At 40.5% G+C, this 26,153-nt stretch overlaps 2 protein-coding genes and 1 long non-coding RNA gene across 5 annotated transcripts in view; 1 reads left to right on the top strand and 2 right to left on the bottom strand.

The window, feature by feature from the left end:
• PMEPA1 (prostate transmembrane protein, androgen induced 1) overlaps window positions 1-11,460 on the bottom strand; it is a 263,958-nt gene extending 252,498 nt beyond the window's left edge. The window contains exons 1-2 of one of the 2 annotated variants that reach the window (XM_064391277.1): window positions 11,423-11,460; window positions 1,845-1,920 (exon numbers count right to left, since the gene is read on the bottom strand). The gene's annotated coding sequence lies outside the window, so the exon portion shown is untranslated. Of the gene's footprint in view, window positions 1-1,844; window positions 1,921-11,422 lie in introns of those variants that run through there. The other variant, XM_064391278.1, reaches the window with a different exon arrangement.
• Window positions 11,461-11,503: 43 nt separating this feature from the next.
• CIMIP1 (ciliary microtubule inner protein 1) lies at window positions 11,504-15,295 on the top strand. The gene is made up of 4 exons (XM_064391282.1): window positions 11,504-11,840; window positions 12,373-12,454; window positions 13,193-13,291; window positions 15,096-15,295. The coding sequence occupies exons 1-4, from the start codon at window positions 11,803-11,805 to the stop codon at window positions 15,225-15,227; spliced, it is 351 nt and encodes a 116-aa protein (XP_064247352.1). The 5' UTR covers window positions 11,504-11,802; the 3' UTR covers window positions 15,228-15,295.
• A 2,831-nt stretch (window positions 15,296-18,126) lies between these two features.
• On the bottom strand, window positions 18,127-22,675 carry LOC135281933 (uncharacterized). Of its 2 annotated transcripts, XR_010348339.1 has the most exons (3): window positions 21,253-22,675; window positions 20,822-20,927; window positions 18,127-18,447 (listed from the first exon to the last, which is right to left on the bottom strand). It is a non-coding gene; the product is annotated as an uncharacterized LOC135281933 (long non-coding RNA). The 2 variants fall into 2 exon arrangements; XR_010348338.1 differs by having other exon boundaries at window positions 20,822-22,675.
• Between the last annotated feature and the right edge of the window lie 3,478 nt (window positions 22,676-26,153).

Genomic DNA, 26,153 nt, shown 5'->3' with positions numbered 1-26,153 from the left:
CATGTACGCAGAAGTCATGATGCTTAGGATGCTCAGGTTAAAATGTTTCAATAAAGCAACATTTGTTTATTTTACTCAATATGATTTTAGGACCTGATTTGAATTTGCAAATTGAATTTGCTCCGTCACCACAAAGCAAATTTCAAAAAAGTGAGAAGTTTGTTCTTACTGTTTTCTATTCTTCTCATGCTTATTATTTGCAGCACCCTGAGATCTGAACAAATTGTGCTTCATCAGAAAATTTCCACTTTGCAGAGCAGCTTTTCTGCCCCCCTCAGGGAAAACTAATGTGAAAATGTGTTTTCCTCCAACTTTTTCCTGTGCAGAAAAGTTAGATTTGAGCCTCCACACCAAAATGTGATGAGTAGGAATGGAATAAATGGGTCAGGTTTCAAGAGATGTCTAGCTGCAGTGATATTTGAGGCTCAGGAATGTAACCTGGCAGACAAGCTGTCATGGGAAAAACGTAGAAGATCTCAGCATATTAAGTAAAAGTCTTACCACAACTCTTTCTGCAGCCTTCCCTTGCCTCACCTGCAGCTAACGAAACATAGTGAATTATAATAACCTCAGCAATTTCATGAGTGTAATTAAACCTCCACATTATGTGACAAACCCAGAGTAAAAAGACTTCTAAATTCTGCAGAGCTCTGTGCAGGTATGTGACATAAGCAAATTTCAAGGCCTTATGGGTTTGTGCTGAGTCTGAAATTCATACACACAAGCCTTTTGTTCAGAATCAGATGCAAACTTCACTTCTCCACTTGCACTTTACTCTGAGCCTGGGTCCACCAGAAGCTACAAATGATAGCAAAATTTGGGGGTGGGAAGTGATACAAAAGGAATGAATTTACATAATGCAGGAAATGAAGGCAACATTTGCACGAGCCCCTGCAAAGCCCAAATGCCAAACGTCACAGAGCAACAGTCAGCATGTGCTGAGAAACACAAAATATTAATGACACTACGACAAAGCTCATGCACTACAGCTCAGCAACAGGACCCCTACTGCTCATGTTTATATTTGATTTTTAAAAAGTAAGAGCATGCACCACAGATGTTGGGATTTCTGCAGCTCTGATTTGACTTGGAAAGCCATGATACAAACTGATAAGTGAATTCCCCAAGAGTGACTGTCCCACAGAGACTTTTTCATCTTTCAAGACCTATCACACTTTGTGGGATTACACTGTACATGATATGTCTGAATACAAATCACTGTCTTCCTGCTGAACATGTAAATAAATAAAAAACAGACCTTGCCTTCCTTTTTCTTTGGTACATATTCGGAGAGAAAATTGTAAGACAGTGTCTGAAGTCAAAGGAGCGACAAAACTTCTCTGCCAGCATCCAAATCACCAAGGATACAAATGTTTCATTTGTCTCTCTGTTCAAACAAGGTGGGCTGTTTTCATTTATTAATGCCAGCATAGATCTCTTTCCCTGCAACACTCTCACATGGCTCATCAGATGCCTCCTCTACTTCAAAAACTCTCTTCTGATGTTTAATACTGAGACAGCTCTCACTGCATCAATTGGGAAAGGAACAACAAAGCACCTCTCAAATTACAGTATAAGGAGTCAATGTATATTAAGGGTAGTCTTGTGTACTGAGCCAGTGTAAATGTAAACTGAGTCCCTGGAATAGCAGGAAACAGCAGACCAAAAGGAATGCATAGACCTGGAGACAATCACAGGAATTAGCAGCATGGTCCCATGCCAGTGTGCCAGGGGAAGCAGAGTTGGAAGGCTGAGCAACCAACGTGCTCTCAGCACTACAACCCCAATACTTCCAGCTGTACTTCCAGAGCTCAGCCATCTCTGGAAACTGAATGCCATCTTACCTCAGATATGTTACTCTTGATTTATATCTTGCCCTTGATTACCATCTTCTTGACAGCACTGGACAACTCAGCTCTTCTATTAAAAAAAAAAAAAAAAAAGAAGAACTGAAAACCAATCATGTTTCAGCTGAATAAACCTTCCTCCAACGTCTCTCTCTTTGAAAGGTCATCAGCCTAAAATTTATTATATGGCTTCATCCCAGCCTCTTATGAAAGCTTAATCTCTTAACTGAGCTCCTTGGCTTTTCCCCCTCTACTCAGTTTTCCTGCTTCAAACAAGGACATGAAAATAACTTGATTTATGCCCAAAACAAGTCACCCAAGAGGTTTCTTATTGTCATTATAGGGGTAAGCAACCTGTGTGTAGGGTCTAGATGCAAATGGACTGCAGTTCCTGACTGCTTCACAAGAAAATACAAAAACTGCCACCTTTTCAAAAAGCAATGTACAGTCAAAGTGACTTTATTTTCTCTGGCCCAGTTTCTAAAGGCCACAACCAGCCTTTAGGAACACCAGTAATTATACCAGTGATTTATTTTACACAGTGGGAACAGTATTAAAGGCATTCAAACAAAATTACAAAAACAACTGCCACAGAGAAAGTCTTTAAATTCCGATTTTTTACACCAACCACTGCTTTAAAAAACCACCACTCTTCACCATCTGATACCACACAGAACATTAAGATTCTGTTACTATTACTGTGCTGAAGTATTTTCTTCCAAGGAAAAAGATACTGGTTGCAGAGACAATTTTTGGAAAAACCCCAAATCAGGAGAAGCAGAACATGCCACTTTCCCAGTCATCTATGATATTTTTCCAGCTCTATGACCTTCATTAAAAAATTTCCTACCCAGTCAAGTGATTAAAGTGATGAAAGGTCATTTAGCACTTTCTAGTCCTTAAAGGCATTCAGTCACACTTTGTGCTGCAGAGAGTGTTTGTCTTCTCTCAGTGTTTACCACCACGGAGATGGCAACCAGCAGTGTCATGATGGAAGAGTTGTTCATTTCTCTTACATCAGTTACACTTTAGGACTAAAAGCTTCTATAGCCTGACTCCCTTCTTTTGCTGCATGTTCACAGTGAAAGAGAAATCTTAATCAAACAACTCAGGAAAGACTTCATGCATTGGGTCAGTCTGACACTCTTATCTTCCACTTGGCACCATGTCTGAGCATTTCCTTACAGTACCTATGCTTTGATATATTTTTTACAAATATTGATGCAAAACTAAGTTTATCTTGCATTGGTGTTAATTGTCAAAGTTATTTCCAACAATAATTTATTACTATAACTACCAGGCTATTTAAAAGAAAACCTCATTTCTTATCACAAAAAAATCACAAGTGTTTTCCAAATCACCTGGTTCACTCTGCCAAACTGGACAGCAAAACTATAAATAAATACTCTTAGAACCAGAGTGAGCTGCTGAGCTTACCTGGCTGCTGGAATAGGGAACTGTCAACATTGTGAGGGCTGGGAAATTGAAGGCCTGATTTATTTGTTATTGATTATTACAACCACACATTAACACCCAAATGTCTCCTCTGTCCCCTCACAATTCCTCAAGTCTTAGATTTTACAAAACAGAGATCAACACAGAATTCCTCTCCTGAATACCTAAGAAGGCATCAGATAAATGACAAAAGTAAGGAAATATTGCTAGAACAGAAATGAAAGCTTAAATAATTTAACCAGAATAACACAGCAATTATTCTAAGCTCCAAGGAGATCCACACCCATAATCTAGGTGCAAGACAACTCTTCCTCTCAAAACACAGATTACTCATTATTTCCAGGTACACTTAGATGGCAAACACAGCGCTCTTCTCTCTGGACATGTCCTTCCCAGATCACAGAGAAGAACTGCAGTTTTAGACACTAAATGAAGCCTAATTATATCATGAATTTGAAACTGGAGACAGGAAGAAAATTGATCTAGAACACTTTTTATCTTGATCTTTCCCCTTTTAGGAATTTTACTACTTTTTATATTTTAATTGTTGAATCGCAGATTAAAGTTGATGTAACTATTTCTTTTTTAATCCTGTCACTGTAGATTATATGTGGGGCATAAAGTTATTCAATTTAAACTTGGCTTGGTCAACCCATCATTCTAATTGATTTGTGAAAAAAAAATAATGAGGTTTATAAGACCATGGAAGCTGGTAGCTACATGTGCATATTGACTAACCTTTTCTTTTTCCACACAAATTGTTCTATTCCTTGGGAAAAAAAAATTAATCAACAGATCACTGGGAAAAAAAATTCTAAATCCAAGCTTGAGTACAAACAGTTTCCTAACAACAACCGCCACCAACATATGCGCACGTACTCCGATACCAAATTGTGATCTCCCAAAAGTTCCTTAAAATTGGCAACACTGCCTCTCCTTATCTAGGACATGCTCATGAATTCCAAACCAGGTAACTTAGGGCTCAAAGGCAGCACCTGTGTTCTAAGCAGTTTTTTACTTCATCTTTCTTAGACCAGACACTAAATTTATATGATCTATCCTCAGCTTGCATGATGTGTTCAATGCTTTTATATAAGAACACATTTAATAATGGAGAAATTCTTTTCTCTGAAAGATGGAATTCATCTCAGTTACACAGTAAAAAGCTACAGTTGAATGAATAAAGTACCCTACCTATCAGTGTCCAAAATAAAATAAGGAATTAGAAGCTAATAAAAATTCCTGAACTGGCAACAGCCTTGCAATTTGGTATTTGTTGGAGAGGCAAAATGTACATGACATTCCAAAGATTCCTAAAATAATCACCCATAATTAGCAGTGCTGTGACAAGCACACAAGGAAGAAACAGTCAGTAGGACACAAACAACACCATGTTCATTCATAACAGGGTCCAATGTGTTGAGAGAAGGCTTGGGCTTGAAATGAAGGCTCATAGTGGATGTATTCTCACATGCAGCAAAGCATGGAGAAAAAAACTCTGGAATCATCCCAGTTTCTTAACTGGCTTGAATCCTGAAGGAGTCAAGTCATTTCCCTTGCTCCATTTCAAGGCAATTTCCCTTAACACAGACTTCACCTTATAGTTTTCTCAAAGATTATCTTAAAATAAAATGCAGAATTTTTAAAAGAAAAATAGCTACCAGAAAACTTGAAAGGAAGTAAAGAACTCATGCAGAGTAGGGCATTTTCACGTTTTCAGGTATTTCCATCCTTTTCTATTTGTTGGCTGATTTGAGCTGCAACATTAAACACTTTGGCAGAAGAAAACAGAGAAAACAGCACCTCTCTCATTATTGCTGCCACCCTATGGACCTCACCTCACAAGCATGAAGAATCTCACCCAGATGAAGTTCTGTCACCATAACCAATGACAAAGAAGCCACATCACTCTCACAAATTAAATTTGGCTGGAAGAGTAGCAAAGAAGAACAGAGTGCCAAGCATATTTTTGTTTTGCTAAATGAAAGGACGTTCCATCATTTCAGCTAGAACCCATATGTCACTCATACCAAGGGATATCAGTAACACATTTCCTTCTGAAGAAAGAACACAATGAACCAATTAATCAAACCTTAAAACGAGGATGAAAATTATTACAGCCATTTGTTAAAATACAAAAGGGCATTAAGAAAATAAACAGCAATATCTGCTATGGTTAATGCATTGATATTTTCAGTATCCCAGGCTTGCAGAAAGTTGGCACTTCCTTTCTGGGACTTGAGTGCTTCTGAATGCAGGAGTTTCTCAGCACTCTCTCTGATTCACTAAAAATCAAGAGATAAATTCTGTCTCTACCTAACATGAATCAGGGATAAGACTATTGAAATAAATGTGTCTGATTCTTTAGAGCCCTTATCCCTAGTGTTAGTGCCAGCAGCTGGGCAGCTCACAGCAGCACTGGCCTGGCCCTTGGACAAGGCTTCCCTCAGAAGGGAGACTTTCTTACACAGACACCATTTAGTTCACTCCTGTGAACTGCTGAGGCATTTCAGACTCACTGAATGGGTCAGGAGAGAAAGGACCACACTACTGGGTCATCTGGTCCTGCTTCTGCAGTGTCATCCCAGAGCTCAGTGCAAATAACCAAGAGACTTCAGGATTTTAGCACAGAAAGGTGTTCCATTGGTTTCAGCAGAAATCCAGGTGAGTGCTAAGGATTCCAGTCCAAAAGAAATTCAAATTAAAGCCCTCATTCCAAACAGTTAAGCATCTGCATTGCCTGCTTGAATGAACAGTACAAGTGACTAAATTGCTAAATCTAAAGTTATATGTGAGCAGAACCTTTGCAAGAACTAACCCCCAAGAAACTAGAATTATCAAATTGGAAAAGCAACACTCAATTTCAATTACACAGGACAGAGCACTGGTGGCTATTGGTCTCCTTATTTAAATGGTGTTTATTTAAAGCCATTAATTAACAAAACCCTGAGATCACACATAATGTTGCCTGGGTAGAATTTCTGTTTCCACACCATACACACATGAAATTCAAAGTGAAAGGCTTAAAAGCTTAATGCAGTAAAGACAGAAAATATGAAACTTTTCAAATCCTCATTTCTCTGGCCTTTTGCTCACCCCAGTCTTCTATCACTTTTTTTTTTCCTTAAAAGACATTATGTGTTAGGAGAGCAAAGCAGCCTGGGGAGGTGATATTTTACCATTGTCTGTGCCATTAATGCAGTTAAAAAATCCTCAGACTGGAAAAATCAGACAGATGCATCTTCCAGGTTCACATGTGCCAACTCCATCTGTTAAATCATTAAAACACAGGCTTGGCAGATTCTGGAGAAAAACACATTTGTTTTCACTATAAAGAGGAAGAGTAAACTTTCTTTCTGTTCTTACCACTCCCCCCTCCCCCATAATTACTTTAATGTGAAAGTCTGCATGAGTGGGTACTATTTAAGATGCCACTGAAAGAGGTTTTGATTGAATTGGGATGTGTATGTGTCAAATTATATGTCATAATCCAGGTTAGTCAAAGCACTATTAAACCAAGGTCTATAGATACATTAGGGTGCTTAATCATTTACCATTTATTGCATATATCATGTTACACCACCTATTTAAACACTGATTTTCCTTACAGAAATGAATCTTTCAGGTTTGTTTTAAAGGCACAGATTACATAAGGAGCAGAAAATCTGATCAAAAAACCCTACCAAATCTTGAAAGAAAAAATTAATAACAATAAACCTTTTTTCCAAATCTGTAATGAAAAAATATTTTCTACCTTCCAGATAAAGAAAAGCAACAAAGTCCTAATCTAAATGTAATACTAACAGCCTATATTTTCCCAATATCAATACTACTGATACTGGGAAAACAGATTTATGCTGTTTCCTACTACAGAACTGTACAACCATTTTCACTATGGCAACATTACCTATAGTGCATACATCAAAAAACTGAGCATTTTGAGTGCAACTAAGTATAAAATAAGATGAACCCGGACACGAGTATGACAGTGTGAATAATTTAAACCCCAAGACCTCCCAGAGCTGCTATTAAAACAACAGATTGCTGATGAATGTACTTCTTTCTCTTTGTATTCTACAACAGAATGGAATTTCATTCTCCAGGCTTGTTACTTTAAGTAAAATGTATCCTACTTAAAGCAAATGTTTGGAAATTTTGTCTTTTTTGTGTTTGTTTACAGTTCTGCAGCTATTTTCTACCATCATCTAAACAGAGATTTTCTCTGTACTGTTCTTAATGGCAGAGTGCAGAAATTAGAAGCTATTGGAGGTCAAGATATCTACCTTTGCAAAATAAATACATTTTCATAAAGGATATTCCACTGCAGTATCCTGAAATTTGATCAGGTCATCATCCCTGCCATTCTGTGCAGCAGGGCTCATAAAACAGACTGGAAACTGAGATCCCACTTTGTGTTATGCAACTGCAACCTTTCCTTCTGTCAAGTACCCACTAAGGGGCTGTGGGAGCTGCTTCTTTCCCAAGAAGGGGTTGAAACATTTGACTGGAAGTGGAAACAAACATTTCTTTGACTGGAAATTCTCCTGCTTTTGGGCGGACTGCACCCTCATGTTTCACCCTCCTCCTCTTCCAAACAACTTCTGAAAAACCTGATGGGAATTACTCCAACAGCTCTCTCTGCACAGAACTGATGGTGCACTCTGTACTCCCAACTATGATTCTTTTATTTCTGCAGTCCTAGAAGTGTTCTTAGAACCTGGGAAAATTGCAGAACCATTGCTTTGAGTCATCCAACACTTTCCCAAATGTCCTCTTTCACATTACCTACGCACCACTCCCATATGGCTGGGGTCTCTCCGGGGAACTGGCTACAGCTTCTCCACTGGAGATCAACTTCAGTTCAGATTTAGTGGAACAGAAAAATTTTCCTCCAATATTGAGCAACATAATATTTACAATCTTATAATTTTTTTATAGTACCAGCATAATTTCAGAGCTGTTCTCAGGCAAGACCAAGTACAACAAGAGTGCACCAAAGAGAAGAAAGAAAACACAGGCATATCACAGAACACAAAACAGAAAGGGTACCAAAACCATTTTCCAACAAAAAACGGTTATTCCAAGTATGTACTTTCTTTCTAGCAAGTATTTTAATTTATATGCTCAGAGAACGCAGAGGAAAATGTATCCAAAAGAGACAACAACTTCATCATCTGATGGCTACAAATAGAGAAATGTGAACTTATAACAAATCCACTCTTAAATTAGAATACAATTAGATGCTGATATTCCCTCAAGGGAAGCAAAACTGCATGAGACTAACAGAACATTCACTTGTTTTAAAATTTACAGGAGGCTCAAGAAAGTTTCACATGCATTTTTCCTCAGAAACAATGTGCTACTTTATTCTTCCTAGCAATGATTTTTTATATAGCATTCTGGGATCAAAATGTAATTTCCAACAATAACATATTTTCTGACATTCTCTAAGGAAAAATTACTGGTTTCTTCCTTCTAAAAGGATTTCGATGGAATAACATCTGTGTTGAGATTATTGTGAATATGTTAAACTGACAGCAAGTCTCTAAGGGGCACTGCTCATTAATGTTCTGTGCATAAAATTAAAACTTGAAATATATTTTCCAATCCTTTTTGAATCATTTAAGCAATTCTCATGCAAAGAAACCATTGTGCAGCAATCATATATTTGCAGAGTAGGCAATGAAAGCTATTAAAATGTCCCAGACCCCCTGCCTTTCAGGCAAAAGGGAAAAAGGAGACGCTTTCTGATTTCAAACATGAGCTGTACTGAAACAAAAAAATACTTTCAAAGACCATGAAGAGTTTGATTTCAGTTTATACAATGCAACAAAATTTTAAATTGTGTCTTTCTCCTTCATCTTTAATTCATATGGTGCCTAGGTAGTTCTCATACCAGGAGAGTTTTGTTAAGTGCTGCACGTTGGCATTTACAACAAACTCCTGCAGTGGCTACAAGTGGTGGCCGTTTTCTTTGGAACTGCACCAGGGCAGCATCCTGCAAGCTCTCTGCCACAACAGGTGAGACAAGGCTGGCACTCAGGGATTTTAATGCAAACACCTTCTCCAGTCTGAAAAGGTCTCCATGTCTACAGGACAAATAATTTTGTTTGGAGGGCATGGATCTTCTTCCACCCAGTACAGCAGGAATGTGAGTGTATCCATCAGGTTTACTGTAAAGCAGTCTCTCATGTAAATCTTTAGTTTGAATAAAAAGAAATGAATCTGCTCAAAACCAAATAAAATCCCGGGAATTATTGAACTTTTCAAGCACAGAAATCTGCATAAAGCTGTAGCTGTAAGTGCCATTTTATGGATTAAAAAAAGGAACATATCATTGGGAAAACAAACATGCCCTCGCTGTTTCAAAAGCCACTGGATAATTATAGCCACAATAAGATGAGAGTTCTAAATTTTGCCACAACATGTAATGATTCTAACCAGGCTGTTGGATTACGTTCATAAATGGAAATTCAGGAACTCCAATTAACATGTTCTTGATGTGATAGACTTTAGCAGGGCTTTTTTAAATGAAACCAGTCTGTGTCAATGGGACTTCATTACTTAAATCACAGCAATCATAACAAGGCAGTCTCGGGCTGCCTACATCTGAAATATTATGTAAAAACATTACAAAAAGACACTGAAATTACGCTCAAATTTTCCTCTTTTAGACTTCCACACCTGACATTGCAAACCGTGGAGCAGCAAACACAAAACTGCCAGTACTAACTAATATTTTTTGGTAAATATTTTTAATGCAAAACCCTAAGCACAGATACACGTGGATCTATAAATGGATCTATAAATGGATCTATAAACGGATATATAAATGGATCTATAAATGGACCACTATAAGAGGTTTCACCTCTCCTTTCTTCTTGACAAACGCACTTTCAGCCCTGACACAGTAAACTACAGAGTTGATTGTTTCGTTAACAAATTATCTTTTTTCAAGGAAAGCATCAAAGCAATAAGAAAACTCCTGAGATAAATGTGACAAAGCAGCAGGAGTTAATTAAGTAGGACAATGAGTAAGCATTTATGGGTGTGATAGGAGACCCAGCTGATTTAATTGCGAGCCTAATTATCAATTAGAGAATCAAGAAATGGCGTGCAAGTGAAATATTCCATTTGTTGATACTTTAATGATTTTCAGAGACTCAGAAGAGCAGTATTAATTGCTATTTTAGAACTACAGAAGGCATTTTTATTCTCATCTTATACAAACAGACATTCTTAGTACTTCTAAAATAACTAAGAAATGCATATAGTCTTCTTGTACTCAAATATTTAAACGCTTTAGGTACTTCAGATTTTTTTTTAAAGAAGTCTAATAATTAAACATTCAAACACACTGCCTCTAAACCACTCAGCTGAAGTCAAAACCTTTCTGCATGTATTTTCTAATAAGGATAATAAGTGCCCAGTGGTGTGAAAGTCCCATTAACTATTTTCAGGGTGTTTACACAAGTCAATTTCCAGACAACATGAAAGAGGTCGGGGAACCATTTAAACCCACCAGGGCAAAGAGCCAGCTGGCTCCACTCATTGTTGAAATATTTTATCCAGCAAATGCAAGAAAATAAAATTACTTTAAAAATTAATATATTTGGGACACAATGAACTATTATAACTGTATATATATTCTGGGTTCTCACATAGAAGCCATAAAGTATGTGGAGATCTTTCTCAGAATTTCTGTCATAGGCGTGTAGCTCGTAAAGGACATTTATCAGAAAAAGAGACCAGACACTGGATCGCAGGACTGGTGTTGTTTCCCAATGAAATTATCAAAAAATAATTTGGATGTGTAGCTAGACGACCCAGAACAGGTCAGCAGGTTAAAAAGAAGCTTTCCACAACCTTAACCCAAATGTGTTTTCCTTCATTTAAAGGCACACACAAAAAAAAAATTACCGCGCACTTCCCCTGGCCTCCTGAGGGGCCTCAAGAAAGCAGGGAGCGCAAATTTTTTGCTTGTTTTTCCCCTGAGAAATGGCTGTGGTGCCACCTAAGAACTTCCAAAAGACAAGAGAAGGCAATCCTGCCCTTTAAACAGTATATAAACACATCCCGATATTAATTTATTACAGCGTTATGACACGCCCCCTCATTACCTTGGCCCCGCCCCTCCGCCATCTTGCACCGCCCACACGAGTTCCCGCCCTTTCCGCCCGCCCACAGGAGCCCCCCCCCCCGCCGCCATCTTGTGCCCGCCTGAGGGGCCTCGGCAGAGCACCGAGCGGGAATTATTTTGCTTTTTCCCCCTGCGGCATGGCTGTGGTGCCACCGGAGAGCTCCCAAAGGGCCGAGAGAAGGGGATCCTTTTCCCCTCGGGGGGTGTGAGGGCGCTTCCCAACATTCCACTGAACACGCTCCCGCCATCTTGTGCCCGCCCACAGGAGCTGCCGCCCCTCACGGCGCCGTTGCCCCGCAACGCCCGAGGGGCCGCGGCCGATCGCGCTCCCTCAGGCGGGGCTGGGGCGGCGCGGCCCCGATGGAGCCCACCAACTTCATAGCCAAGGACAACAACTGGTAACAGCCCGCCCGGCCCCGGCAGTACCGCTGCTCTGCTGCCGCGCCGTCCGCCTTGCCCTCCCGGCCCGCAGCTCCGCGCTGGGAGAGTCCTCATGTTTTTAAAGAGTTGGGTGAAGCGTGCCTTGGTACCAGAGTCGCGTTTAGAGCTGCTCCAGTGCCCCCCTCCTGCCCGGCTGTGGGCTCCGGGCATCTCGTCAGTCAGTGCAGTAAATGAAAGTATATTTGAAAGCATCATTGGTGCTTATTTTTCAACCTCCTCCGCTTCTTAACATAATTTAAAAGCAGCGCAGTGTTCGCGTGCAGTGTTCACTTCTTCACATGCAGTGTTTCAAACCTCTAGAAAGTATTTTCCCATTAGCTCTGAGTCAGATAATGATAATTTGTATATGAACGTGCTGCTTTGAGATGGAAGTTTAAAGGTTCCAGCTAAAGTGCTGTGCTTTGTGACATCAGTAGTTGGCTTGGTGTGTTGTGGATTTTTTTAATTCAAGTTTTCAAAGTAATCTTGAATATTTTGTGTTGGTTGCAGGAAAAATCGTATTGAAAACGAAAGAGATGCTGCAAAAAGATGGGCTGAGAAATGGGGATTTTTGAAAACGCCTCTTGAAGAGGTAAAATTGAATGGCGTGTAATATGGCTTATAATATAAGCAACACATGAAATGTACTCGAGCACAAATTTATCTGGACACAAAATTATGAGAGCACAGAAGACTAGAAGTGTACTGAGTATGCTTTACCACACTGTCATCCAAGGTAGCAACTGCACTACTTTTGAAATGGTTCAAATATTCAGTTTTTCTTTTGAATAAAATACATCAAGTGGTAATTTATATGCTGTGCATATTCTGATATATTTCTCTTGAGAAGCATGACTCCTAATAGTGCTAACAAGTACTAGATGCACACTGACAGGAAAATATTTCCCCTTTGTCTCTCCATATGGTATTTTAAAAATCTAGGGGAAAAGGTTCCAGCTAATTAAATTGTCAGTGGGGGAATCTACAACAAATGAAAATATTTGGAGTGATGTCTCTTCTCCGTGATGTTTACATACTAGAATACAGTAGCACACGATGTTACAATTGGAATCACAGTATTTCATTGCTAAAGAACAGGATTGATGCAGCCCCTGCATAGTTATAAATGTAGTTTTTGTGTCTTCTGAAACAAAAAAAGTCCAGTAATTTCCAAAGTACTGAAATAAGTAATTAAAAGCACTGAAATCCTGTTTGAGGTGGAAAGAACAGGAAGTTCATAAGCAACAATGAGGGGAATGGTGTGGATTTCACATACTGTAGTATATTTCCAAAGATAAAGAGTGCAGTTTTTAAATATGTTTTCTTTTAGTTGCTTGGAGATGAAAAGAAAGAAGCTGCAAAGCCCAAGCTGCAGCTTCCAGATCACCTGCAGGTTCGACCTGTGACACCTGTGGAAAAATACATTAAGGTTAGAAAATTAGATTTTAAAATTGCAATACAGCAACATCTGTTTTAAAAAACCACACAAGCTCTGAAAACCAGTGTTCTTATAGAGGGGGAGTCTTTAACTAAAGGTCAAAGTAAACTGCATTTGCAAGCCAAACTATGCTTTTAAAGCATTTGTTTAAGACAAGGAATTGCCCTTTGGATATGGTTGCAATTTTTCTACCTTTATTTAAGAGTCTGCTTTTTGTCAGAGACAATACCACTGTCCTCTTCAGCACCACAAATTAATAAGAAGCCAGTTCTAATAAGCCAAGTCATAATTATTTTGTTTTCTGTGATTTATATGTATATTCAGAGTCTCAAAGCTGTCAAACAGCTGGAGAGTAGAATGTGACCTGATGGTTTAATTTGTAAATACAGCGTGTCAGGCTCACCAGTGAACAGGGTGAGTCCACAGGCAGCTAAAGCAGTGACACTGGGAGAGGAACTCACAAAAGGGGAAGCAGAATATGCTAATGAAAAGGAAGGTTAGTCCACTTAGAGAAGATTAGGGAAATAAAGGAGATTGGAAGTTCTTACTTGCTGAAGCAGCTTTCTTTCAAAGGATTCCAAGGGTGGGGAGATAAGGTATGGAAGTAGTAAAAGCTTTCACTGAGATTAAATTCAAATAAAAATTAAGAGCTAGTGCTGAGGTATAGCAATGAAATGGCAGAATTTCTGCCATTACTGCTGCTTGTTCTTCAGTTTTGCCCCAAACCTCCAGCCTCAGCCCAGTGTCAGTTCCAGTGGAGTCCCAGCCCCGTGAGGGTGCTGGTGCTTGAACAAATCCTGAGTTATCAGTGCCTGGTGCACGCTGGAACAGAGTTCCCATTTCACCTCAGAACTGGGAGGAAGAGAAGGGCTGGCTGTGATTTAGGTCACCCTTTACATATTCAGAGTGAAGTTTCATACATCCTTTCAGAGCTGTCTTTCTGCACATTTACCTTGTGGTAGCAGTCAAATCTGTTCTCTCTAGGTTAGACTAATAAAAGCTCCTGCACAGTCCCCTCCCCCAGACCGAAAGTGGGACATGATTTCCTTCATTATCCCGCTCAGTGGGTGGCACTTTTGGCCATAAAAATTATCTTTTCTGAGGAACTGCTCCACCTAAATATCATAAACATTTTCTAATCTTGGCCAAAGAACAAAGTGAAGCAACTCTGGCAAGAGAACTGAAACATTGTTCTCTTGCTGTGTATTTCTGTGCTGAGTCCCCAGATGCTGAAATGATAGAACGTGCCCAATTGAGATGATTCAGCCAAAGTAAGCACAGCAGTCACTGAACAGAGTCTGTTGGCCTTTGTTTTGTTTCCTTTTTAGCTAGATTAGTTGCAGATTAACTTGCTAGCCCATCTTTTAAAGTAGAAGGAAGGTAGGATGAATAAGTAGTTCTTGATGTAAAAGCCATCTTGGTCAGTAACATCTTTGGCATTTGGATTTAAAACTATTATTCCATAGCTGCATTGTTTCCAAATATATTACAGCAAGGAGGAAACACTATCTCTCCTGTTTACAGAAGTTAATTGGTTTTAAAGATGATGGTGATTATCTTCTGCTTGAGCTTTTTCCATACGTAATAATAATAATAATAAAAATTCTAATAATGTTAAGCAATTAAAGCCCTTAGTATTGAACCAAACTTGGAAAAAATAAATCCAACATACACTACTAAACATGGCTTGATTGTTGGTTTTAGAACACTACAGCACAAAAACAAAATTTGGGTGACAGAAACTTTAACCAAAAACCTTTTCATCACTCAGCTTTGCATGTTACTCTGATTTTAGGTGCTTCCATCTCCTCCAGTACCAAAAACGACCCAGGGATTTATTGGCTGGAGATCAGGTGTTCCAGCACTGGCACTTGAACACGATTATCAAATCCAAAGCTGCAAAGGATCTGTCTGTAGCATGAAGTGACCATGTGAGCCCTCTGGGTGACATATGAAATAAAGAGGCACAAAGATGCATCTGCATTCCTAAGGAGATATCCTGGAGTGGACTGTTGGGCATTTCTGCTATTTATGTAAAAACCCACAATCATTTTGGTGAAGTGTGAACATTTTCATTTTACTTCATTGAATCTGTGGCATCCAGGCTGCTAACTCTGCTTGAGAGCTTCTGCTTGTAACTTAAAAATAACAATGAATTAACTCGGGTAAAGATCACAGAACACTATTTTTATTATCACTAATAAGACTATAATATAAAAATATTCATTGGAAATTGGAGTGACAGTACATTTTTATAATTGCTTCTCCACGAGAACCTCTACTTATAAAATAAAATACTCTGGGTCTTGTGTTGGGTGTGCTTTGCAGGTATTTTGTGTAGTTACACACAAAAGTAAGTGAGTAGTTCCTAGTAAAGAAATAAAGTACACAAAGGCCACGGTGAGCCAGAGTCACTTTGAAAATCAGTTTTGGTATCAAAGCAGAGCTTTTCCATTCGTTGATCAGTGTGGAGATGGGTCACAAAGGATTTCTATTGCTGCAGATTTGTGTACAGCAATATTTGCACCAAGCAGGGAAGGATGCTCAGAGCCAGCAGTGACAGCTCTGGGAGTTACTGGGGTAGCTCCCTCAGTGCCCTGAGCTCAGTCTTGCTCTTCGTGGTGCACCTGAAGGTTTGCCAGGACTTCTGCCAGGATTTCTGGAAACCCAGGAGGAAACTCACTGAGCTGCAGCAACTGCTTGCCTGATACAATCCTAACTGGCCAAGGTGTTCAAACCAGGAGGTTGTTTAAGCAAAAAAGAGCCTCCAGGAAATGAACACAGGCAGCTCCCTCTAACTGTTATCACTTAGAGGGGAAAGGTTTTCCTCTTTAACCCTGCTGCAAGATCTCCTTGTGTTCTGCAGCCATCAATATCCACTGCTTGAGTCAGCACTAAGTCCTTGGCTTCCACAGCAGTAAGGCAGCAGCCAGTGTTTGTTCTTCCCTTCTTCCCAAGAAATGACTCACAATGATCAACATCCCACCTTTTTTTTTTAACATCCATTTCCAAATGCCCACAAAATAATAATATTTTACTTTTTTCCATACTCTTTACAAATAATGGAGAAGTGAGTCATATCCTTTGGAAAGATTACCCAAGAAGGAGAATGCATAGCAGAAGTAACTTCAGACACTTCACTTAAAAACCAGAATAAAGAGTAACTTGGAATCAGACTCTGGAAATTGAATTTAAATTGTAGTTTAGCTACTAACCATAACCTGTGTACACTGTTCTTTGGACAACCAAGATAATTGTAAGAATAATATTTAAATTCACTGTGCTTTCTTGTCATTGCCAGGTTTGTATCTATTGCTTATTTTAATCATGTGGTATGTGGTTCTTCAGTTTATTTTAAGGTCATAAGATCTTATTCTTGTCTGATTTATATAAACAGGTATAATAATGATTGATATGTCATTTAGTAGCAATTAAATTACATTTAGTTTAGGCCAAATAAAAGGGGAATTCCACTGGCTTTTCAAGAGTTATATTAAAGAATCAAAGCACCAAATACGCAGTGGATGTTTGTATGAAGTGAAATCCAAATCCAGATGAGCCATGGTTTGATTTTGAAAACCAAAATAAATTCTTTGTGCAGCATCTACAGTTGGACATTCCTGACTCTTATTCCAATATTAACTCTGTCCTGACATTAAGGGTTTGTATTGTGCATTCTATCATTCTGCCATTTATCTACCTTTACTTCAGGAGATACTTTGATAGAGACTAATTTGGGATGTGCAAAGAATATAATCTAAAATTTCAAGTAATTTCTTTATCATAAATCTGTCAGTTGTTATTTGTCCCATGCATTCAGGGTTTTGGTGTTATGTGAAACTATAAATCTAATTTTTTTCCCAACACTTCTAACATTTACATGAAAAACTTTTTGTAGAAGTTGTGGATTTGCAGCTGTCAAAGGGCTGCTCAGTCATCTGCCCCAGTTGTGAATCTTAAAGATGTTATACTGGAAACCTGGCCTTTAATTAGTGGAAATTAACCTATTTATGTGAGCCAGGTTGGGTACATAAATGCCACTGCACACTGTAAAATATCACACCTCTCCAAGGTCAGGACAGTGTCAGTAAACTCTGCATACACCAGAAAATGCTTCAAAACGAAATTAAATCACTTCAAAAGTGCACCAAAAGTCTAAACAATTTCAATTCTGTGTAAAAGTGTTAGACCTGTGTTTCTGTGCAAGTCAGAGCAGAACCAAAACATGAGAACAAGGTGTAAGAGTATTTAGATGTCTTTGATGCTCCAACCAAAATTTCACTTGGTCTTTTGCAAACGTTCTGGTGAACCCAGGGAGCTGCAGAGAGCTCCTTGGTTGACAAAATTTTCTCAAAAAGCTGAAGCCATCTGGCCTTTAGTTTGTTTCCAGGTAAACTTGATAACAGACTCATTTTCCAGAGCTGTGGATGGCCCTTCAGAACAGAAATGTGACTGGATCTGGTACCCAGGCACCAGAGGCAGAGGTGGAAACAGGTCCCCCCACATCTGCCACCAAGGATGTGTCCCTGCAGTGCTCTCCTGGCTGTGTGATGAAATAACAGCAAAGGCTTCAATGGTAGCTGTATTTAAGTTGAAGAACAATGAAATCAAAATTATCTTTTTCACAAGCACTCACTTGACAAACAACAAAATTGGGGGACAAAAACCTGGTGTTTTGCTTCACAATGTGTTCTTTTCTGTGCTGTCAGAACTGGCACAGAACTGGCACTTGCTATTTATAATTTCATTAATATAAGACACTTTACCAGGAGCTCAGAGTCAAAAGATTGGTATTTATTTAAAATGCATCTTACAGAGAATAACCATTTTTAAATTAGATCATAGTTGCTGGTGATTCTGAGTAAGTAGCACTGCTGAGGTTGCAATCACCATACAAGAGGTGCTGTACATTTGGAATGAACCAAAGTGAAAAGCAGCCACGGGCTGTGCACAGACAAGTGATGCAGTGCCTGAAAGGTGCTTGGAGAACAAACTCAGTGCTCTGCAGAGACATCTCTGCAGTGACATCTGTGACATCCCAGTGACACTCACTGCAGTCCTAAGGCTGAGCAACAAACTCCTGTTTCCAGCTCATCCTGTTGGCTGCTCTGTCAGCCCGAGGTGACTTCAGCTCTGAGATTGTTTCCCTACAAACCAGAGGATGTAGATTATATTATTGTAGTTTCCAGAGACATAAGGCTCCCCTTTCACACACATCATTTTCCTCCTTTAGTGAAGGATTCTTTTTGGTTCCTTCCACACTCTAGAAGGCAGCAAAGTGAAACATTGATCTAACAGTCACTGGCAACCAGAGCAGCAACCTCTGCTCCCCTGTGAAGCCCAGCCCAGCCCCTCCTTGCTTCAGGTTCCTCAATGTTGTGTTTTGTTCCCCTTGTAGCAAGACAGATAAGGCCTGCTCACAGACTGTTACCTTCTTCCTGACTCCTGTGGTTTTCACATCCCATCAAATTGTCATTTAGCTGAAAGCATGTCAGGCCATTTCACAGGACCATACTGGAATAAATTTAACTGTACTGGAAATTGATGCTCTTGTGCTGTGAAACTGATTGGGTTGGAAGTGAACAAAACATCGCTCCTCAGTCATACACAGGAAAGACTAATGGTATTGAAAAATAGTTTTAAAACACAACAATTCTGTTAACCTCATATGTCCTGCTTTAGGTGAGCTGCACTCTGCAGTCTAGCTGAAATTTGGAAGTGATGGGTCAATATAATGTGCTTTTATTAATGGAAATGACACCTTTACACCTTGTGGTCACAGGTTGTGTATGTGGCCCAAGTGACTCTGAATTTAGCCCCTTTCCTCGTATTTTCCCCCTCGCTGCTTTATCTGCCTCACTAAAGAAGTGAAATAAACTTAAAATTCACTAAATATTGAAAAAAAAAGAAAGAAAAAGAAAAAAAAAACTGCAGACCACAAAAACAGATGAAACCATGAAGAAATAAACAGAACAAAGAACAAAGAATCTTCACTCCCCACCAGCCCCACACTTTCAGTTTGGTGGCTCCAGTGACAGCAGCTTCCCTGGGTACCAGATTTGCAGGTACCAGATTGGGATTAAAAGTGGACACAACTCTTGTTAATTTAATTTTTTAACAGCTCTAATAACAGCATCATTTAGAGTTCCAATACAGGGCTGTAGAAGTGGCCATTTTCTCTGCTTCCTTGACAAAGGGCTCTTTATTCAGTCCCTTTTCCTGCCTGCTTCCCCAGAAGATGAAGGATGCGGAGAGCCGGGGCAGCGCTCGCCCCCAGCCCCGCACGCCCAGCTCCGTCCGCGGCTTTGCCAGCGCTGCCCCCGGGCTGCCGAGGGCCGCTCCAGCCCCACCGAGCCCCGCGCTGCCTTCTCACTCCCCGCAGCCCCTCCTGCTCCTCCCGAAGTGAGAGACGGGCACTGCTTTTATTCCCCACGGGGAGCAAGACGAGCGCGGCTCTGCTCGTGAATCTCCTCTGACACGCGTCAGACACAACATTCCCATCCTTAAAAGCTGCAGCAAAACAAAAACGGAGCATGAGCCCAAAAAACCCCAGTGAGCTCCAGTCCCTGTCTGGAAAAAATAAACAGCCGTGATGCTCCTCTTGCCAGAGCCCAGCCTTGTCCTTTGTTTCACGAAAGCCGTGTGATTCCTCTGCTCCCATCACGTGCATTACAGTTCCATCTCGGCGCTGCACTGGTTAATGAACAAACCCCACACATTTACAGCCTCTGGGGAAAAGCCGAGATCCAGCTGACCAGCGTGTGAGGAAGTGTGGAGGGACAAGGTTTGTGGGTTCACTTGGACATGGAGATCTTCTCCCCACCTCATTTCCTGCCTGGCTGCAGGCACAGGCCAGGCTGGGAGCTCTCTGGGGCAGCAAAGCAGCCCTTGCTGCTTAAGGCCAAGGCTGGCTCTGCTGCTTCTGCACAGGACAGCAGAGTGTGGGGCAGTGGTGCTGCTGGGTCAGAGAACTCTGCTCCAGGAGATGGGCCCTGAATATTTACAGTTGGACAATTCACTTTAATCTACAATTTTTGGGAAGTCTTGAGGCAGGTGCCAGGTAAAGGGAACACACTGCAGTGCAAAACTGGACAATAATCTGGTTCCCAAAGAGCACTGCTGATGCTTTTGTTCTCCCAGAAGCTGTGTCCACAATAATTCCAGTTACTTTTGTGTAAATGAGAAAAGCTCTTGCCATAGATTTGACCAAACCAGGTTTCTCACTATGTTTGTCTGCCCTTCTGCTTGTTTAAAGTAGGAGTGCTGAGCAAATCAGTATTTTACTGGGATAGCCACAAGCAATGGACAGCTTGAGCCTTGCTCCTTCCCCGTGGGCCAGAGCTGTTTAACTTGAGAGGGAACCACCTTCTTCATACTCAAAAAATCTCAATTAAAATGCCCTGCATGCATAGACACAGAATTCTACACTTAAATGACTCACAAAGGAGAAAGAATTGCCTAAATCTGCTTTCCGTTTCCCTTTAATTTGCACTGTTGGAGTCACTGCTAATCCACCCTCACCCGGCAGCAGGACCTGGCTGGTTCTGCTGGGCAGCCAGACCCTGGCACTCCCTGTGCCCCTCTCAGCTCACTGGTCCTGCTGGGGTTAACCAGCTGTTGAGGGTTTCTGGAAGACACAAGACACCAAATTACATAAATACTGCAATTATTTGGAATGTATTTTACATTCATCTCATGTGTGTGTTTGGCAGTGCTGGTGGACTTGTTTTGAAGCTGAATAAAGCACATGGAGAGTGGTCATGGATGTGTAAAAGCATCCAAGTAGGAGAATGGCTCTTCAAACCTAGTGAGCCAAACTTTTCCCTTTTGAAGAAGGGCTCTATAATGATCATTTATACATTTTTACTGTGGAAAAGTAGATAAATACACAGCATTGTCTTGTAAGCCTCCTGAGCAGTCCCCATAAGGGCAGACTGCAGTCTATCCTGTACCTCAGGTTCCAAAATGTTGGTCTGTTCACCTGGTCTTGCCCAAACCCTGTGAGACATAAAAATACAAAGTCTTACAAAACTCTAGTCCCAGTTCAGGTCTCTCACAATACTAACAAAACAAACAAGCTTCACTTTCTTTCCTGATGACTACAGCCTTCCCTGAAAAATTCCAGCTTTATTATGCATAATTCAATTTCATCAACTGCTTTTCTTTATTGTCCCTCCTAATTATGCACACATATACTTGTTATTTATTGCAATGCATAAATTATGCCTCAAGCATAGCACAGACATACACACACACTTCTTATGCAAGAAGAATGGAAAAATCAGTTAGGCCAATCAGGGATTTATTTACTTCCCTGTCCCATTCTGGATTTGTAGGTGTTTGTACAGATTCAGAAACCACATCTGAATTCTGTCTGAATTCTCCCTTTGGTCATTACAAGGGCATTAATTACCTGCATTCCATAATGTATCACACCAACTTTAAATGCTTTTTATTTCTGAAAAACAAGGCCAGATGGACAGAAGTTTTTATGCTTTTGACAGCCTAATGATGACAACACAGTAACTCAATTTGTTGCCTGATTTTGGCTGAGAGAGGCTCAGGTCAGTGGTGTTTGATGTGCCACATGCATTACTTTTAAACTCTGGTCATCATTCAGGACTGCAGTCCAAATTCAGACTTTAAATGATACAACACAGGATCCCTGTTCTCCACAAAGCTACAGAGGGAGCTTGGGCAATGAGATCTTGTCTTTAGACTTCAAAGGTATTGTCTGGAATGAGTCCCTGTGGATAAACCCCTTCAGGGCAGGACTTGCTCCTCCTGAGCCCACTTTGACTGTGCTGACCACTCACCCTTCCCTGCAAGAACATCTGCATACCACAAAAGTAAGCCCAGGGATTTTTCCAGCACATATTGAACCACCTATGGAATATATGGAATATAATTAATCTCAAGGGTACATTCCCTCTGCAAGGTGTCAGGATAGCCCAGAGTCCAGAGGCATTTGTGTCTAGTGAAGAATGTAATGCCTGCAGGTCTCCCTTCTCCCCCAGGGGAGAGAGATTTGAGAGCCCCCTGTAATGGATGTTTATTTGTCTGTGGTATTGATTTATTAATTTGTTACACACTAATCATTAATCAGCATCTGGTGCTCAGACAGTGCAAGGGGTGACACAATCAGCCCTGCAGCATCACCCACTGCCCTGGCAGGCCTCTCCAGAACCCACAGATGCTAAAACAGCAAACTTTAATTTCATAAAGTAAATGCCAACACTGCTTTGCAGTCCTTGGGTGAGCCCAGCCATGGAAGCTCTCCTAACCACAGCAGGGAGCACTCCTCTCGTGTCCCTGAGGTCACAATTTGGCTAAACACATGCAGAACATGCTTGGCTCATTACACATGTGCATATCAAACCCACATTCAGCAGCGAGGGAACAGAAGACAATATATGGTAAAATACTGGAGCTGCACTTCAAAGATCAGGATGCAATTCCATGGACTCCCAGGGTGACTTTGGCCACAACAGTCACCTCCCCTGCTTCAGCTCCCATCTGTAAAAAGCAAAATAACCATCCCTCATTTTTACTTCATCCATCTTTGCAATTTAAACTCAGAGTTCTTTGTAGTGGTGTCTCTTTCTCAAAATACATCCTGCTCTCAGTACACAATGTCCTCCTCAGAACAGCCTTATGAAAATGCATCCAAAAAATAAAATAAAAAGAACCATATAAAACATCCACTGATGAGATAAGACCACCAGCATAACAATGCAGAGAACAGCTGTAATCTGTGGGAGGATTATTTCTCTTTGCCATAAATGCCATCTATTTTTCAAGACAAGCTCTTCTTTTTCATAGATCAGGGAACTCAGGATCTGCAGACAACTTCCCTTCCCACCAGCATGGTTTTTAAAGGCTCACATTAATTTGTGACATTAATTAGAAGATGTCACATCTTAATGACAAATATTAGTACTAGTCTGCTTGATTAACATAATTTATTTCTTCATTGGACATTTTATTCCAGATGAGCTGCTTTTCATCCATCCATATTTGCTGGGGAAAAAATGCATCCTGACATGCAATGTTAATGTGCCCTCTGAGCTGACCTCTTCTCTCTTAACTTTTCATTCTCACCCCCCCATTCTCTGCAGGGCCTGAAATGAGCTTTAGCAGCAGCTCTTGGTCAAGACTTCCATACATTGGACCCCTGCCAAGGCTTTTGGGGTGTTTAGCTCTGACTAAAGGTCTATTCCTATGACATACACATTTAAATTTAGCACTAAACTGGTGGGGAAGAAAAGAGAAAAATATGTAAAATGCCACTTTCTGACAAGCAGAAAATTAGAATTCATTCCCCTGAGAATTAAATGGACTTTTCTGCTTCCAGTCACTAACTATGACAAGGTTAACATTTTTCAGTCTAATGACTAAGGACATTAAGTGTGCATGTGAATAAGAAATAAAATTACTGGAGGGTATTAGCTAAGTGTGTGACAACAGCCCGAGCTGACAACAGAACTCTGAGGCTGCAGATTGTAGCCAACACTGATCCTTGCTGTGGAGAACCAAGGGAGACCATAACAAGGAGGGCATCCTTCTGTCCTTATTACTGCAACAACATCAAAATCACAGCAAGACCTGGGTGGGGGAGAGCTCATCTCAAAGGGGGAAGAGCTGATCTCATCCAGCATCTCATTCCCAGTATCCCAGGCAAGGGCACCAAGTCAATCAGAGGCCACAAACCCCTGAAGATACTCCAGAAAGAAAAAAATCCCAAGTGCATCTCTTACTTCCCCAAAGATTCTTTCACCACTCCTGATTTAATTCTGATAGGACACGAGGATCAGGGTAGGAGATTAAGTTATTATTTGTGACTTGCCTTAGCTCCTGTCCTTCCCAGTTCAGTTTCCCCTGTAGCTCTTCACTGTCTTACTCAAACTGTGGCTTCCAGACAATAAAAGATTTCATGGGATGCAGCATGGAGAGCACAAAGGAAAAGAGAAGTCTCTGTTATTGATATGCCCTTAATGATAGGCATTAAGATATTGAAAATAATGGATTATTGGGAGTCTTTCAGTATATATGTAAAACTGGGGCATTAAAAGGTAAGACAGGAAAATTATATTTTCAAATATCTAATTTCTTCAGTGGAAAAATAGGTGTAAATATGAGATTTAGAGATATAAGTAAAGTTAGAGAAAGCACTTTTAAACAGGGACAATTAATATGGATTCTATCAGAACAATAAAAGCTGCAAGGATATTGACAGAATTCAACACAGAACTCTCCTTTTATTGTTTCTGCCTTTGATTTGGTTTCAAAAGCTGCTTGGCCACAACTGAGAAAAATCCAAAGCTTACAATTTAGGGGATAAATGAAACATTTAAAAAAAATTAAAATAGACATTAGGACTAAAAAGAAGGAAAGAAAACCAGAAGAAAACAAGTACTTTCAAAACCACAGAATCCACCTCTGGATTAGCCAGCTGGAAGGAGTCACCAATTTCTCTTTGCTTTCCTGTGGCTGTCAGGGCACTCATCAGTCCAAAACAATGCATTTTTAATTTTTCTAGTCTGAAATCAGTGTGATGAACTATTAGGCAGCTCAGTTCATGTTTGCTGGAACATCAAAAGCTGGATTCACATCTCAGCCTCTGCACGGTTTGTGCTTTGCCAGAGCAGTTGAGAGGATTCCTGCATGTTTGACACCAATGACAAGCTCTGCACCTGCCCTCCCACAAGCCCTGATCCACATTCCACATCTCTCACTCTGCTTTTGGTCCCTGCTCTCATTACCTCACACATCCCTACAATAAACTGCATGAGCCACTTACCTGCCTGCAATCCTGATAAATCCAAATCATTTGGAACGAGTTTGTTTTGTTCCTCTGCCCCTCCAACTTCCCCAGCCTTATTTTATGTCATCAGCATATTTCAGGCACTTTTGAAATTACATCCTGCTCGAGGTCACTGCACTCATTTTAATTCCAACCCCCCAGCACATCAGTGCTTTAACTCCCTTCTGATTTATTTATACTGTTTATTATCAGAGCCCAATTCAATCAATAAAAGCTGGAATTCAAACACATGCACACGTTTGAATTATGCATACCAACACTCATCAGGGGACAGAAGACAACTGCTGTGGTCTAGATCATTCCTCTAACATATGGCAGCTCATAGGTAAGGGGGCTCAGAGCCATGAATTTTTATACCTTGACTTCTGCTTGACCCCAGTGGTTGTTTGGCTACTGTTTGGAAACCAAATGAATGGAAATAGCATCAGAAATTCCATGGAAGAGGCTTGGCCAAGGGATCTCTGCATTTCTTATCCCAAGCCACTAGAACTGTATTTATGGCTTTCTGAGCTGACAGTTCCTTTATTAGCTCCTGTACATACAGGAATTCCAGAAAAACACCAGCAACCCACACCAGACAGTCATGTCAAGCAAATGCTGCAAACAGAACAGTGTACAGAGAGCTGGAACCTAAAGGGAAACCAAAGCACAAACCTCAATTGCAGCCTGGCTTAGGCATCAAACCAACCTAAACAGGCTGCTGGAAGCAGAGTAGGAAATTAATAACTTTTGGCTCCCCTCTGCAAACCACCTCCCTCCCCAAACCTTACTGGTCAGCAGATCCTCAGGCACAGCTCATGCTGGCCTTTGAGCACAGCTGGTGGCTACAACCCAACAACACTGCAAACTCAGAAACTGAAGGCAGAGAATGTGTGGACAATGCTACAGGCCCCAGTTCATCTGCAGTTCCATTTCTCTCAGCCCTGTGCCACCTCCTCCCTGCTCTTCCCTCCCCATCCTCTCCCCACCATGGATCCTAACAGCCAGCCCTCAGAAGCAATCATCCCCCCTGCTAATCACTCTTTTGAA

Source organism: Passer domesticus, chromosome 16, assembly GCF_036417665.1.
Source record: "Passer domesticus isolate bPasDom1 chromosome 16, bPasDom1.hap1, whole genome shotgun sequence".
Taxonomy (NCBI): Eukaryota; Metazoa; Chordata; class Aves; order Passeriformes; family Passeridae; genus Passer; species Passer domesticus.
The sequence above is the reverse complement of the archived record's forward strand: the minus strand, read 5'-3'. Positions and strand labels throughout refer to the sequence as shown.

Coding starts and splice junctions, on each gene's coding strand:
- CIMIP1 (XM_064391282.1), top strand. CDS start 11,803: ATGGAGCCCACCAACTTCATAGCCAAGGACAACAACTG. Junction 12,455..13,192: donor TGAAAACGCCTCTTGAAGAG/GTAAAATTGAAT, acceptor GTTTTCTTTTAG/TTGCTTGGAGATGAAAAGAA. Junction 13,292..15,095: donor CTGTGGAAAAATACATTAAG/GTTAGAAAATTA, acceptor CTCTGATTTTAG/GTGCTTCCATCTCCTCCAGT.